The sequence below is a fragment of the Amphiura filiformis genome, chromosome 7, assembly GCF_039555335.1.
Source record: "Amphiura filiformis chromosome 7, Afil_fr2py, whole genome shotgun sequence".
Classification (NCBI taxonomy): domain Eukaryota; kingdom Metazoa; phylum Echinodermata; class Ophiuroidea; order Amphilepidida; family Amphiuridae; genus Amphiura; species Amphiura filiformis.
The window spans coordinates 29438009-29454351 of NC_092634.1; the positions used below are offsets into that span (position 1 = coordinate 29438009).

Below are 16343 nucleotides of genomic sequence, written 5' to 3' on the forward strand. Positions count from 1 at the left end.
AGTTGAGCTGTGACCTTTTTACTCAGTGTTGAGTAAAATATTTTTTTACAGTGTATAAAGGTTGCCGAGTTGGCCTGAATCGCATCGTTTGTCTGTCGTCGCTGATTTGGTCGAGTTACCGCACACATGGCAATGATATTCTGTCGTTTTAATTCATACAGTAAACCAAGCATAATCACATCCATTACTCAAAAGGAATAAAAATATAATGACCCAGTTCGTGTTTCCCATTCATCAAGCCTCCGAACAGAATTTGGCCATCTGTAATATGATGGAAGTCATGGTTGCCATATTTACAGCCAAAATCGCGGGTCAAATCATCGAATAGTGGCCCAATTTATTCTCTAAACCGCTGGATAGTATAGGACAGCAGCCTACCAAAGGTCCCTGAAGCCAATGTCGAAAGGTTTTTTTTTCTTATAACAATTGGCTTCTTTGGGGACAAAACACGGCAAAAAGGTACGGTGAAAATCTTCAGAAATCGCCCAGTGCGGGTGTGCTCACCCGGATGGACGTTTGATTAGCTTCACATTGCAGGCAACACTTGATAACACTATGGACCACAATGCCTCATCCTAGTGGCATAGTTCAATAACCTCAATTAAACAATCGTAGTGCAAAATTTGACCTCAAGTTGCAGGGTATGAGTTTTTGTACTCAAAATTTCAAAGGTCATGCAATGAATGTACTAAATGTATTGGGGTTAAAGAACGAACTGCGCATTGATAGATGAGCATGTTGTGGATCCTAGTGATATAAGAGAGATGCAGAAAATAATCTGGGAAAATAATCTCCCCATATGTTTCATAAAATTATCCGTTTCATCCATCTGTGCAGTTCCCAACGTGTAATTTTAGTAGACCATAGTGATGCATTGTTAAAATCCATTTCAATTCCGTTGAAAAATCATGAGCTTTTCCTACGACCTCATTGTAATAATGGTACGGGGCGATCCGTCCATCTAGTGTCTTTTTCAAAGGCCAAAATCCAAAAATGTGGACATTTTTACATAAAGAAAGTGCACAATTAACTATGTAAAACCCAGTGGAAGGCATTTTCTTCATTCCGTATTGTTTCCAAAATATTTGAGATGCTTTGAAGTGTTTTGTGCCCTCCAAAATGAAAGTTAAATTTGGGTTCGAACCATTAGCTTTCTGGATCGCTTTCAAGCTATCTTTGTAGTAACCTTTGAACCCGAATGCAGGCGTCCAAACAAAACCTTTTTGACCACTTAGTATCCGAGTAAAGTTTGTCACTTGTTCTGAAGTCTTTAGATTTCCAAACCTAAAAAAAGCAGATGAGAACAAAAATACGAAAGTATTAGTATAACATCATGAGAGTATGTATCTAGAACTATAGCCCCGTTCCACAAACCGCGACGCCTCTCGAATGGCGAGCGGAGCGAGCACCGAGCGTAGCGATTTGAAAAATCATCATACAGGTATCAGAGTACAGCACAGAAGCCAGTGCTATTATAATATGTATCTACATTTAGCTCAATCGGTAAGCCGTTAGACTCCGCGGTGCATTTGTGTGTGAGTTCCTTATATAAATCTATATATAAATCTTTATATAAATCCTAACTTACTCTCCTCGATGTATGGACGGGTTCATCGTGGTTAAGTTCGTCCTGTTTCCTACGTCTTGTTCATACCCATTTGTTGGGGCAAGATTGAATCTGACAAAAAAAAAGATATATAAATCTCTTACTGAACATTTTCCTCAGGACTGTTGTTGATAAATAAGTGAAGAGATTTCATACTTCTAGTCCAATAAAACAGTACTCACTGTGGACGTTTCGAAGTCTTGCAGACTTCTTTTTCAACACTGATGTTGTTGCTAAGCAACCTGTAACATCAGCGGTAAACAGAAGATCATCACAACAACATCAGTGTTGAAAAAGAAGTCTGCAAGACTTCGAAACGTCCACAGTGAGTACTGTTTTATTGGACTAGAAGTATGAAATCTCTTCACTTATATATAAATCTCTATTTCATGTCAAACTTGATTTTTCCGACTTGGGAGGGGGGAGCGGGGAGCACTCGACTTTGGAAGTGACGGGGATGTGCGGACAGCTGTTCGAAACTAGGGGTCTTTCGGTGAGAGCCTAGACATCGAAAAAGGAGGTCTCTCAGTGAGAAGGCCCTAAAATGGGTGTTTCCGTTCGACTGGGGAAAATCTTACCAAAAAAGTGGTCATTCAGTAAGTCTGAGAAAAATTTTGTGTCAAAATATAAAAGTTGATTCAAAATTTTCAAAAATACACGACAATTTAAAAAAAATTTTAAATGTTCCCAAATTTTTCCCAATTTTTGTGAAAAAAGTGGGTCTTTTGGTAACAGGAAAACAATAAAGGGTCATTGGGTGAGAGGGAGTTCAGTGAAACAAAAAAAGCTGGTCACTGGGTGAGAGGGAGTTGAAAAATGGGGGTCAGTGTGGCCGCACATCCCCGTCACCAAATTTTTGGTGGGTGGCCCAGGCTTCGCCTCTGGTCCTGCTCTCTGCATCTCTGTTTTACTGCCCTACTCCTTACCACCATCTCAATATTCAATTTCCTAATATTAAGGTGGTACTACACCCCCTGATAAATTTTGTGACTAATTTTGCATTTTTCTACCAAAATAACTACACACTGGTAACAAAAGTTATGTATATTAGGGGCAAGGAATCCAATTACTTCACTGAAATTTTAGTGATTCAAGACAAGTGGTTCATTATATGTTAAGAAATGAGGTACATTCTAGCGGTACCTCTTTTCTTTTAAGCTTATCATAAACGTACCACTTGTCTTGAGTCACTGAAATTCCAGTGTAGTAACTGAATTCCTTGCCCCTATAATATACATACATTTTGTTACCAGTGTTTTATTATTTGTTGAGAAAAATGCAAAAACAGTCACAAATTTATCATGGGGTGTAGTAGGCCTACCACATATGGTACATTTTTATACAATAATTACGTTTTTCTGTTTTCTTCACATTTTTACCTGAAAACGAAGTCCATACTATCAATGAGCTGTCCACATTTAGACCCAGCTAAGATTCCGCCACTACCAACCACACTGCATGTTTCATATGGCGTTGAAGACAATAAAGATGTCTGCATGGTCAGTCAAATAGAAAAACAGAAAATTCAAATGTTCGGATGTTTCAGTAAGCTTCAGCAGTTTTGTATCAGCATAAAATATATTATGTAGTGTTAACAATTTTCTTGATGTAAAACTTCTGAAAAATAATATAATGATTGACACCATAGACTCTGAATACAGAGTCTATGTTGACACAGAGTATCAATTTGCCTGTGAAAAAGAAAACGTTTTGTGGTAGCACCCGGCTGAAGAATAGATAACAGAAGATGTCAATGATGATAATAATGATGATGATAATGATGATAATGATGATGATGATGATGAAAAAAGGGCTCTGTTCTTCTCTACACCTTTCTGCCATGTTGCAAGTCATTTGGACTTACAATGCCTGAAAAATCCTGGAATTACTGATAAAATTACCATTTTAAAAATTAGGCCTACTAATAATAGCCAGGTGAGAAATTATGAAATATATTATAAATATACTAGAATATAAATTTGTTGAGGCAAAAGTCATATATATAAATAATAATAAAGTTTAAATAAATAATAATTAAGTAAATAAATGTTAAATTATGTTGTAATTGCCAGGTATAAATATTTTTATTCGTAATTCTTTTACGTAACGCACCTTGAAAAACAATAAAATACATTCAAGTGCATGTATAATAGGAAACGAACGAATGTTACCATATTTCTCGACACCATGTTCACTGCAAATAGCCGAAACTTTGCAATGCAACATCCGATTTTAATGGGGTAAAATATTTTAAAGCTAAAAGCTGAATTTAATAAGTTGCAAAATTCAAATTACACATACTCATTTTAGTCATTTTCTTGCCTAACAGTCCCCTTAACATTTTGCAAATATATTACAGCTGATAGCTTGGATGACTGCTGTAGCCCCAACTTAGAAACTCATGGCCCGACTTATAGTAAGCCGAGAACCGCAAAATTCTTAAAGAGGAAGCCCGCTAGAGCAGTACTTCTGGGGGTGAACCAAGCCTGCCTGGTTATCAAATTAATCAGTGATAAGGTTATCTCTAAATTTAACATGTGCTAATTGATGTTTTATAATGTTATTGCATCAATTAGCACCTGTCAAATTCAGAGATAAACTCATCACTGATTAATTTGATAACCAGCTAGGTTTGGTTCACCCCAGAAGAACTGCTCTGGCGGGGCTTCCTCTTTAATAAGTTGCGTGTAATATCCTTACCTTAGGAAGCATATCGAATATAGCCTTCGTAGTTTTTACTGTAGAACTCGATATGACCGTTTCAATGAGAGAATCTAACGGTGTGTTTTCTTGCGTTAACATTATATGTTGACTTGTACTCATGTTGGTCTCAGTCTCAAACTTCAATCTATAACAAAACATGTAAAACAATCGTTAAAGTGGTTAAACACCAAAAATATTAGAAGCTTGGGCGAAAATCAGGCTTTTTTAAATGATTTTTGAACAAAATTTTTTTGAGCATTTTCAACCATTTTTTGGTGAAAACTTCTCAAACATGGTTTGGCTACAAAGGGATTCTAAACGCATCTATGCATAGTTTCCACCTCGATACACCTAAGCGCACAATTTCGTCCAAGAGCTTCCAAACAAGCAGTGAATTGTCTCTACACAGTCTTTGTTTACACTATACTACACGGTTGAGTGCATAGCATCATAAGAGATGTGTGAGCTTCCAGCTGGTGACTAGTGGAAAATACGGCATCTGTGATTGTTTTTTGTCAAACCCCCGAGTGTTCCCGTGCCTTCATCCATGCAATCAAAAAAAATGTTTATATCGAACGAAAGCTAACACAATTTTTTACTCCAATAATAGAACATGTAGAATTCCACGTTCAACGGTCAAAATATCCAAAGGGGTTTCTTCCACTTTAATACCTCATTATTTCGGCTTAAAATTGACAGACCCCATCCCCCACCCTCCTCCTTCCTGTCCGTTATTGCTAATAATTAATAAATTATTCCAGCATTTTGAGTAAAGAATAACAAAATTAAATTTGACGGAAATCGTTTATTATAGCTTTAAGCTAAATCACCTAAACATTTGAAATACTGCAGATATAAATACAATGGTTTCTTGTTGTTACTACCAAGGTTACCATGGTTACGTGTAAATCCTATTGAATTACCTCCCATAACAGTAGGAAATACTATCTATATGATTACACACTATCGTAATTTTTAAAAAGCAACCAAAATACTGCGAGGCGTATAATGGGCTAATAAATCCATTTAAATCCACACTCCCCCTGTGGAAGATTCTGGAAATATCTTGGAAGATTCTGGAAATATCTTCCAGGTGGGAGTATGGAATGACCACATTAGGCAGCTCCATTTAAAACCCATCCTCACTCTTTGGAAGATTCAGGTTGAATCTTTCTCAGAGGGTGTATGGAATTTAAATGGAACTGCCTAATGTGTTCATTCCATTTGAAATTCATACTCCCCCTGTGGAAGATATTTCCAAAATCTTCCACAGGGAGAGTGTAGATATTAAATGGAATAACCCAATATAAGCCAGGATTACATCATTTATCATGCTTAGGAGAATATGCGCATATCGAATATATATTTTCTTATCTCAAATATCAAATCAGGCATTAAGGGCAGCTTAATAAGCTTAAAAAAGATACATGGATATTGAAATTATTATCAAACATCTGCAGTATATATGTTTTGCCCAGAAGATTAAATTAAAGGAATCTGATTTTAAAATGTCATGAATCATTTATTCATTTGATTTATAAAACATTTATTTATTTATTTTACTGCTTCAACTATACTAGTGAATAGTTATCTTTACTTCCATTGATTTTCTATGTCTTAAAATAAATATTGGCATCTCCGCCGTTGGATTTTTTACCGATATTTTTATGCGGGAAAATGAATTTATCAGTGATCAGTGACAAAATGAACTGTTTTTGGTATAAAATTGGATCGATTGAGCCCATATTTATTGGTCGAGCTATGAGTTTCAAAATATTAATATTTTAAAACTCATAAATATTGGGCGTAAAACATCCAATATTTTTACATGCACTTGGATTCAACAAAACATAATAATGATTAATATTGGACAGGACCGGAACAGGCAAATATTTGTACCTAATATAGCCTAATTCTTTAACGGATGGAATACTGGTATTTTTTCACTCCAAAATATCGCGAGAAAGTGGAAATCTGAATTAAAGGTGTTATAGAATATGTTTAAACTCACTTTCAGTGGCCACGATAGGCCTCTCGCAATCGGAGGGTTGCGAGTTCGAGCCCCGGCGCGCCGCGGCGGTGTCATCGTGTTGTGCACTTGGCAAGGCGCTTTACCTCACTTGTCTCTCTCCACCAAGGGTGAAATGGGGAGCTGTTAGGAATATTGCCCATTGAGCACCACCCAAAGGTATTTAGCATGCCTTGGGCCATTGTATGTGACATACTCTAAGCGCCGTGTAAATGTCAACATTTTTTAAACATTTATACCACCGTTCATATCAAAAAGCCCATTATCAACAAGTCATACGCCAAATAAGAACACCCTAAAATTCATCAAAATCCAGATTTGTGCATTTTAGGAACAGGTATTATTATTGTATGTGTTAATCTAATATATTGCACGTTGGGAGTGGAGTATAAAGGGTAGTGATTGTGCCGGGTGATTGTGTGACGGAATGTGCTTGTTTCTGGTCATCTCTCAGAATCTCAAAGGAAAAAGGGCACTGTTGGAACAAGAATACTTTGGTTGGAAAAGACCGAAAACTACGCGCCTAACAATGCTAATTTTGCATTAAAGAATAAAAACCTCCCTCCCTCCCTCATTAATTTATGAAAATCCTCTGGACGAGAACCAAAACATTAATTTAATACGGCCTTTAACATTACCATTTTCTAAATAATTGCGAATCAGTTATTGTAATGACCCCGGGTGGGCACTCAACACAAATGACCATACGGGTATGCTCCCCCGGAAAGACCCCTCTTTTTGGAATTCACAGCTCCGAAAGACCCTCTATATTTGATCAAAATAGAGCTCCGAAAGACCCTCGATTTTGATCATTTCAGCTCTGAAAGGTTTTTTCAGGCGATTTTCAATCAGAAAGCCAAGAAAGACCCTTGATTTCGACTGTGTTCGCAGCTCCAAAAGTCCACATTTTAATTGTTCGCAGCTCCAACATGTCCAAAAGACCCCCTTTTATCGGTACGCCGTCAGCTCCCAAAGACCCACCACCTCAAAATTCCGGGGGAGCATATCCACCAAAATTTTTCGATGCCCCCCCCCCCCCGGTAATGACAGTTTGTGATAAAATAAAAGTAATGCAGGCCTAACTTATTACACGACCAACAAACGTGTTACCATAACAACAGGGCTTCCTAATGCAAGTTAATCCTTCATGAGTTAATGTTGATTAAACTGACTGTTCTAAAGCCTGTATATAATTGAACATAATTTGACAATATCCATGGCGTGGCAACTATTACATTATAGTATAAAATATTAAATTCTCATAGTACAAATACCCTACCTGCTACCTCCCATTAATTAATGAAGGTGTTAAATGCTATGTTTAAACTCACTTTCGGTGGGCATGGTACGGGCTCTACCTCGCGATCGAAAGGTTGCGAGTTCGAGTTCCGACGGTGCCATCGTCTTGAGTGCACTTGGCAAGGCGCTTTGCCTCACTTGTCTCTCTCCAGAAGGGGTGAAATAGGGAGCTGTTAGGAGTATAATATTGCCATTGAGCGCCACCCAGAAGTATGAGCATGCCTTGGGCATTGTATAGCAGCTGCCATAGTATTCATGATAGTATTGAGTATCTTTGTTCTAACGACAGCGGAAGCGCTTTGATACTATTTATAGTTTTTGTCAGCCTTGTCAATTTTACCAGCCACACTGGTTAGCAGTGCTTCAAAATATTAAAAACCGGGATGACATGCTATATAAATGCTATCTTCAGCTATTTATCTGATGATCGCCGTTTTAGGCGTGAAACTCCGAGTAATAAATCATGCTGTTATAACATAATTACGCTGTATGTTAAATGCTATCTTCAGAAGATAGAACATGAAAAAACAATCAAAATATACAAGCCTAACACGCACGCGCTCTGCTGGACCTGGTAATCATTGCCACTTTAATTTTTTGGTAATTTAATATAAAACGAATGTGTTTTATCTTTAACAATAATTACATTATCACTACCCAGCATACACAAAACGTTTTCGACATCATTCGCAAAAGGTTATAAAAGGTTGTCAGAAAACGTTTAAATGTCGGGTTATATAAAGGGTACATTAATGGTATAAAACGTTTTCATAACATTAAAAAACATTTGTTGGTAATTCACTGCACAGCAAACACAAATGTTTTACAGAAAACATTTAAATGTCGGGTTATATAAAGGGTATATAAACGTTTTAATAACATTCCAAAAACATTTTTGAAAACTTGGTACAAACCATTCTAAACAGAATGTTATTTTGGGGTTGAAAAAATATTTTGCAAAAAATGTTTGCCCAAAATATTTACAGTAACGTTTTAAAAATGTTTTCACGACCTTTATATAACCCGACATTTAAATGTTATTAAAACGTTTTGTAAAAAACATTTTAAGAACATTTCTGTGTTTGCTGGGTGCAAATATTTTAACATAATGTTATTTAAGTGTTGACAAAATATTTGGTCAAAAATGACATTTCGAAAACATTTTAAAAATATTGTTGTAGTGTGATACAAAACGTTTTAAAACGATTTCATGACCTTTATATAACCGGACATTTTAATGTTATTAAAACGTTTTTACCTAAACCAAAACCCAAAATACAACTTATTTAAAATGTTTAAAAACGTTTTTGTGTTTGCTGGGTATGTACTACTTACTTGAAATATTTGGACCTTGCTTCGTTGTGTTTCCACTGATGTGATAATATGTTTGATATATTAGCAAACACTTTGGCTTCAGGTCTCCTTGGTATCGATGCGATAAAATCTTGCATCTCATGGAAAACATCGAAAGAGTTTGGTGTTGTAGCCGGAATGCTGTTGTAGATAAAATTTCAAACAGATAAAATAGCATGATAAAATATTTTTAAAATGCTTTTTTATATTATTTTTGTGTTTATCTATTTATATAGGCATATCTATTGTGTTTATCTATTCATCTAGCTCTCTGTTGCCATGTATAAGATTTATTTTGCTTACAAACTCTATTTTGGTATACACACTTAAGGGATGGGGTATGAACGTTTGGACAGTATTTATTGTGGGACATTAGAGCATATCGAATTGCATTCTGAATATGAAGAATGTCCTTCTTGATATCAAATAATTTTGATTTTTTTTTTAAATTCGCAATGTAATACACATTTTATGGCAAATCATTAAAAATTGATATTTTTGATATTTAACAGTACTCGAAGTAAACATTATAAATCTGATGATTTATACTTAAAGTGTATGTACTAGGTGGGTTGAAAAGCCGACGATCAATTGAAAATTTTGACCTGTCGTATTGAAGATATGGATTTTTCTTCCCAAAACACCAAAAATAAATTAGGTCTTTTGGGGGGAAAAATCTTCAATATGAAAGGTCAAAATTTTCAATTGATCGTCGGCTTTTCCTCCCAGCTGCAAACACTTTAAGAATATGCCATTAGATTTATAAAATTTAGTTCGAAGACTGTTATACAGGGTGAGTCAAAAAAAAGTGCAATAGAGAAAAGAATCCATTTTTATTAAAGAACCAAGTTGAATCTTTTAGGTTTGAAAACATTTTATATATGATATATTCATCAGCAACCTTGTGTGAAGAAATAAAGGAATCAGCATTTACCGTTTTCTTTTTATGACACATTTTATAGCGATACCCAATTTTAATGTTTGTCCAAGAGACATCTAAAATTTGAATGTCAGCGCACTCTGTGTAAGGTAGATTTGGAACAACTGCCATTTTCTTAACCTCATTGGCATTGAAATTAAATGGAGCACCCAAAGTGTTATTGTCCTTGGTCTTTTATAAGGAAAAGAAACATTATTTATTGTCATTTTCATTTTACCTTTACTTTAAAGATGTTTATTCTCAATCAAAAACATACAATAGGCGGGTTTTTTCAAATGTCAAAATAAAATGAAGTGGAGTGAATTACAAAATATCCAGTAAGTTGGACATATTGGGATTAAAAAACTGGAGTTGGAGTCGAGTGAGTTATGAAGGACTTAAAGTAATGTTAGAAAGTTTGTTTAAACAGAAAAAAATAAATAAAAATAACGCAAAAATCAACCTTTTTAAGTTGAAGTCAGTTTCAGAGCCAATACCTTTACCGTGCAATTTGTGTGCTCTCATTCAAAATACATGGTATCTCGTGGACAAATAACGAAATTGTGTATCGCAGCAAAAGGACTTATAAAAATTAAATGGTAGTCGCGATTCACTTCATATTTTCACAGAAGGTGACTTTTGAGTGTGGCATTTATAAAAATTTTCAATAATGGGAAAGTTTGACTTGGTTCTTGCATAAATATCGATTCTTTGCTATATTGCACTTTTTTTGACTCACCCTGTATATCAAATATGTGAAATATATCAAATTTTAATAATTTGTCATAAAATTTGTATTATATCGTGAATTTCAAAAATGAAAATTATTTGATGTCAGAATGACATTCTTCGTATTCAGAATGCAATTCGATATGTCTGATGTGCTCTCATGTCCCACATAAAATACTGTCGAAACGCTCATTCCAGATCCCTTAAAAATGATATTGAGATAAACTTAATTGGTTATAGCAGACGCACAAGACGAATGGCAAGGGTTCTAAATATAGCAGTAAAACCACGCAATTTCTAAATCTTAGCATCATCACAGATAATGGAAAACATTATTGTGTTCCAATATCTGTGGTTTTATTCTTACTATATATTTGTATGGTTGAACAAGAACTGTCTTTAAAAAGACAACGCCATGGATGAAGATCGTATTTTATTGCATTGACAAGTACTTGGAATGCTAGTAATATTTTGTTTGTGGAATATAAATTAACCGGGTGTTTAAAAAAGCTTTACAAATATAATAATATTAAACTTATACAAATTGAACAATTCCAGAGGTGGAGAGTTGTTTAACTTGAACATATATCCTGTCAACTGTATTATTTAGACGTCGACAACGACGACGATGACGACGACGACGACTACTACTCAACGCGATTTACAATAGCTAAAAACATACAATTTTAAACAGCGAAAACAAAATAATGTATTATACACTGTATTGATACTATGATTACACACCTTTGCACAGTATTTGTGTGGGACCTGAGAGCACATCAGACACCAAAATGCATTGCTCCGTGAATGCGAGGAATATCCTTTTGATATCAAATTTAATATTTTAGGTCTGTTTGGGAAAAATGTAAATCTTCAATACAAAAGGTCAAAATATCCATGATAGACGGCTTTTCATACCAGCTACATAATACACTTTGAGTACATATCATTAGATTGACAAAGTTTACTGCAAGAACGGTTTAATAAATATAAAAAATATAAAAAAACATCAATTTTTAATAATTTGCCATTCAATTTGTATTTTATCGCAAATTAAAAAAAAAAATCAAAATTATTTGATATCAGAAAGATATTCCTCGTATTCAGAATACAATGTGGTGTGTCTGATGTGCTCTCCGGCCCCACACAAAATACTGTGCAAAGGTGTATGCCCGACCCCTTAAAGGCCGATATTGGAATGTCATCTTTCCCTGGGTAAGATCTGACACCAGGTCAGCCCATGGCCAGAGGGTAACAGGTTTGTTTCACCTTGAAGGCAAGGATAGTCTTGCAAATATGGGCTAACTTTCCCCTAGGCCATCCAAGCCATATACAGTAGGAATACAACTGGTATCTATGGTCAGTTTATACTCCTATTTTCCACATCTGTTATTTTAATATGCTCCTTTAAGAACAATTAGGGCCTATTACTATATTGATATGGATCCCCAATATTGAAACTTAGCTGAAAATAAGCTAACATTGCCATTGAAATCAGATTGAAATGAGTGCAAATATTGTGAAACAATATCAGGCAAAACAAACAATGAATCGTGTAGAATGTGAAAAAAATCTCTAACTGCTGGCCATAAACCAGTTGCTGACATCATTCACGGGAAGAGACAATTAAACATCCTTCAATAGGGTTTTCAACTTTTCAACTCTATCTTTTATTCCTGTTCAAACAATACCCAGATTTTGCGATCTGTAACAGTATACCGTACGCTTCAATAAGTCCCAAAGGTTTGAGATTATTTTCTCAAAATAGCAAAAAATATCTCAAGAACCATTGGACCAATACTAGCTCATATTAATGCATTTGTCATGCTGATTCCAATTATGGTCATGGAAATGTAAATTTCTGAAAATTTTGAACATGAAAACTGAACTTGTCGTCTGCAGTCAACACCATGTGGAAGCAAAGTGGAGAGTACACTGCAAAAAAACTGATAACACTTAATAAACACCAAAACGCGTATATTTTTTTTATATTTTACATGTAAAATATAGGAGGTGTTACATACGATTAACACCATAACACGTTATAGAGGTATTTGTGATAAAAATATATATAAACACTCCAACACGTTTATAACTTTATATCACCGATATAAACATGTTAAAGTGTTACTAATCCATCAATAAAACCTTCTATAAACGTGTTAGAGTAAACGTATGCATTGCCTATATACCATGTATACGTTTACGTGTAGAATATAAATATTTATATATATAAACGCGTTATAGTGTTTATTAAGTGTTATCCGTAGTTTTTGCAGTGTATCAACACATATATTAAAACACTATAAACGCTCCTAAACACACAATCAAAATGATACGATCCGAAACACTAAATGATTTTAAAACACATCCTAGTATTTAGATATTTTAATATTTAAGTGTCACCCCACCTAATTAACATACACAGTTGGCCAAGGTCAAAAATTTTTTATCGTGTTGGTCGAAAGGGCTTTGGGTGTAGATTGTAAAAATCCACTTTGCTCGCTCATTTGTTACCCGTTGCCATGGTAACGACCCGGAATGTATTTAAGGCGATTTTAGCTCATTTCAGGCTGAAAATGCTGAAATTTGCCTAATAAAGAACGGGGCATAGCTCCAATATTCGAGAAGATAGAAAAAGTTTGATTAGATCCTTACAATGGACCATCTTTCTACTTTCCAACAAAAAAATTAAATTATTCATGAGGTGTTCGTTTGTATCTTTTTGACTTGGCAACACTTATAGTTTTGCCATTTTGAAAAAGTGGCAATTTTGACCTATTTTTGAGGTGCAAAAAAACTATTGGCCATGACTCCCAGAATATTGTAATTGTGGTTGTGAACAAAGCAGACCATGCCCCATTCAAAATTGATATAAATGGCTTGGGGATTATATCAGTGAAGCGGGGTGTTGCCAGAAAATAACACATTTGAGTGTTTTTCCCCTGTATTTAGGTAATACTAAACCTTTTTTTTTTTTATGTTTGTGCATCATGTTATCTCACAATTGAATGTTTTTGATCAAGATATTAAATATCAAACAAATTCAATTTCTATTTTGATATTTAAAGTGTTGCCAGTCTTCAAAAATACGTGACCGTTTTAAGGTATTTTAGTCAAATAACTATAGCTGTAATTGGCACATATTTAAAAGTCTTAAACCAAATGATAAAAGTATAATCACTTGGACTATACGTCTAGATATTGATTTTGCAGCCTAGCAGGCCTTACGTCATTCAACAATAAGCTATGGCAACTGCAGTGTTGCCATAAAATAAGCCAATTTAGTACTTGGTCAAATTTACTTGGTACCTCATTGGTGCACATTTGGAAATTTGGTTGAAATCACCTCTTTTGCACCTTTTGGTTATATCTCAAATGTAGTTCAAGAAAAGTATGCAAACCCATACATTTCTGGAAAGCTTATGCTTCAAAGATGGCCATTACATTAGTTAGCATTTGAATATACAGGGTGATCGATAGGCAATATAGGGAGTAACAAAATAATTTCACACAAAAAGTTGAATAGTACTGGTATTATGCCCGGGGTATTATGCCAATCTCATCATTTCCCAGTAACTGAAATTCGGTTTTTTAAAAGAAAGTACACAGTTTGCCCTTTCTAAAACTACAACATTTATGTTAATTAATTATCTGTATAATCACTATTATACAGGGTGTGCAAAACGGCGAACATAATTTATTCGGAAACTATATGATAATATATAATCCCATTGAAGTAGCTCAATATCCTAAGCGAAGATTACTGACTAAAATCTCAGTTTTGATGCTGCATATACTTGTGCTGCATATACTAGTCTGAAAACAGAATGATTTCTTATCAAATGCTGACATGTACAAAGCATATCAATGTTCAAGTACACTTTTATATATTCTAGGATAATTGTAAGAATTGCATTTTAAAAAGTACACCATTTTTATTCCATTTTTATGGTCTAATGTTCTTAAGATTCAGCAGCACTTTTCTTTAAGGGGACTCGATCTTTTGTGCGTAATTATAGAGGGCCAGGGGATTCACTCTATCATTAAAAAAATTATTTGAAGAAGTTAAAGAGCCCTAAGAATAAAAAACTGTAGTGTAATTCACGCAGACACAATTTCTTTATATGACAAAAATTAATTTTTGTAATTTTTCAAAAAACAAACGTTTTATATCAATTTTAAATTTAGCCTGAATCGGTAAATATGGTACCTCTCGCCCTTTTTTAGGTCAAGGCTGTTTTTACCATTATGCAGCGAACCATTGTTGAAGCTATTTCACATATATGTACAAAACATTCTAGAAAGAAAGAATGAGGCCATGTACTGTTTAAATATCTTTTGTTGATTTCGAATGATAATGTCATGAAGTCGTAAATTTTTAAGGTCACATTCCTAAAACCACAACAAAACATTGCGACGCAGATATTTCCCGACTTACGCAATTTCATCATCACATCAGTGTCTTTATTATTTGTTTGAAACCTTTCCCAAACGTTCGTGCTCTTTATGCATAAAACGGCTAATCTATCATTACAAAACGCGTCTTTTTTTAGTAAACAAAAGGCTAAAGATGGCATTATGGGATTTATCATTTATCATTACACTCCTCCACTCAACTGCCACCGTGGACGAGCGGTAAAGCGCTAGACGCGTAATCAAAGGAAGTTCCGAATCGTTGGTTCGAATCCCAACGAAGCCTGTGGAAACTTTTTTTTTCTTCAAAATTCATAATCGCATTCCGAAATGAGTCACTTGTCGGTAAATCATGTATCGTATCCACAATAAATTGTAGCTAGTCCTGGTGCAAGTAGGCCTATTGGAATTCTTAAAAATTTCAAACATACGCTACATAGAAGAAATGCATTAACCGCATAGCTTCTTCCATTCGACTAATTAGGAGTATTAAGTGACTACTATAATTAATTAACGTCCCTGATTAATGGAAATGGTTGTGATTCTTCCCCCAATATGCCCCCCCCCCTCTGAACGTGTCCTGTTTATGCTACTGTATCTGCTGGACAAAGGTCGGATAGAGGGCAATGATACATTGATAATCATGTTACTCTTATTTTCTCTAAATGTTCATGATATTCGCAATTTTAATTCCTTTTTTTTCTTTGTTGCATGATTTTGCCATTTAGGTTTTCAATAGGCCTATATTTCAAGGGTTCTATTTAGCATTAATTTTAGGCTGCAGTTTCTTGCTTATTTTTTTCTTCAACATTTTCTCAATATATTTGCACTACGGTGTTTCGATGTTTTCAGACTATTAGTGTTTTGCTATATAGTAATATATATGTTTTCCTGATGTTAAAAAGAGTTCATTTGAACTTGTTTTTCTTCAAAGTTGGAATGTTTTTACCGTTCTTAATATCGTTTTTTTTTCATTTAAAAGAAATACATAAGTGTTTAAAATTTATTAGGGGAAATTTCTATATAGCCTGTGCTGTATTTCAACCAAATATACTCACATTATATAAACCTAAATATGCACGAATGGAAATACCCATCCGATCGTCTACCCAGGGTAAGGTTACCCTGGGTAACCTTACCCTGGGTAGACAATGTGATAGGGTCTTTGATATAGAGTTACGAGGTATGTACTACCCTAGAGCTGTTCTTCTTATACATTTAATTCCCGTTAAATAACATGAATAAGGACATGTGTACAGTGTGCGCAGGCCTACATCTTCATTCAAGTT

The 16343-nt window shown here is 34.7% G+C and overlaps 1 protein-coding gene across 3 annotated transcripts in view; it reads right to left on the reverse strand.

Moving 5' to 3' along the window:
• Nucleotides 1–131: 131 nt before the first annotated feature.
• Nucleotides 132–16343, reverse strand: part of LOC140156988 (alpha-2,8-sialyltransferase 8F-like) — a 32404-nt gene continuing 16192 nt past the window's right edge. For all 3 annotated transcript variants that reach the window (XM_072180042.1, XM_072180041.1, XM_072180040.1), the window contains exons 3-7: nt 8973–9131; nt 4307–4454; nt 2986–3098; nt 1589–1678; nt 132–1284 (exon numbers count right to left, since the gene is read on the reverse strand). In XM_072180042.1, coding sequence (XP_072036143.1) covers nt 822–1284; nt 1589–1678; nt 2986–3098; nt 4307–4454; nt 8973–9131 — 973 coding nt within the window. In that variant the 3' untranslated portion in view covers nt 132–821. The remainder of the gene's footprint in view (nt 1285–1588; nt 1679–2985; nt 3099–4306; nt 4455–8972; nt 9132–16343) is intronic.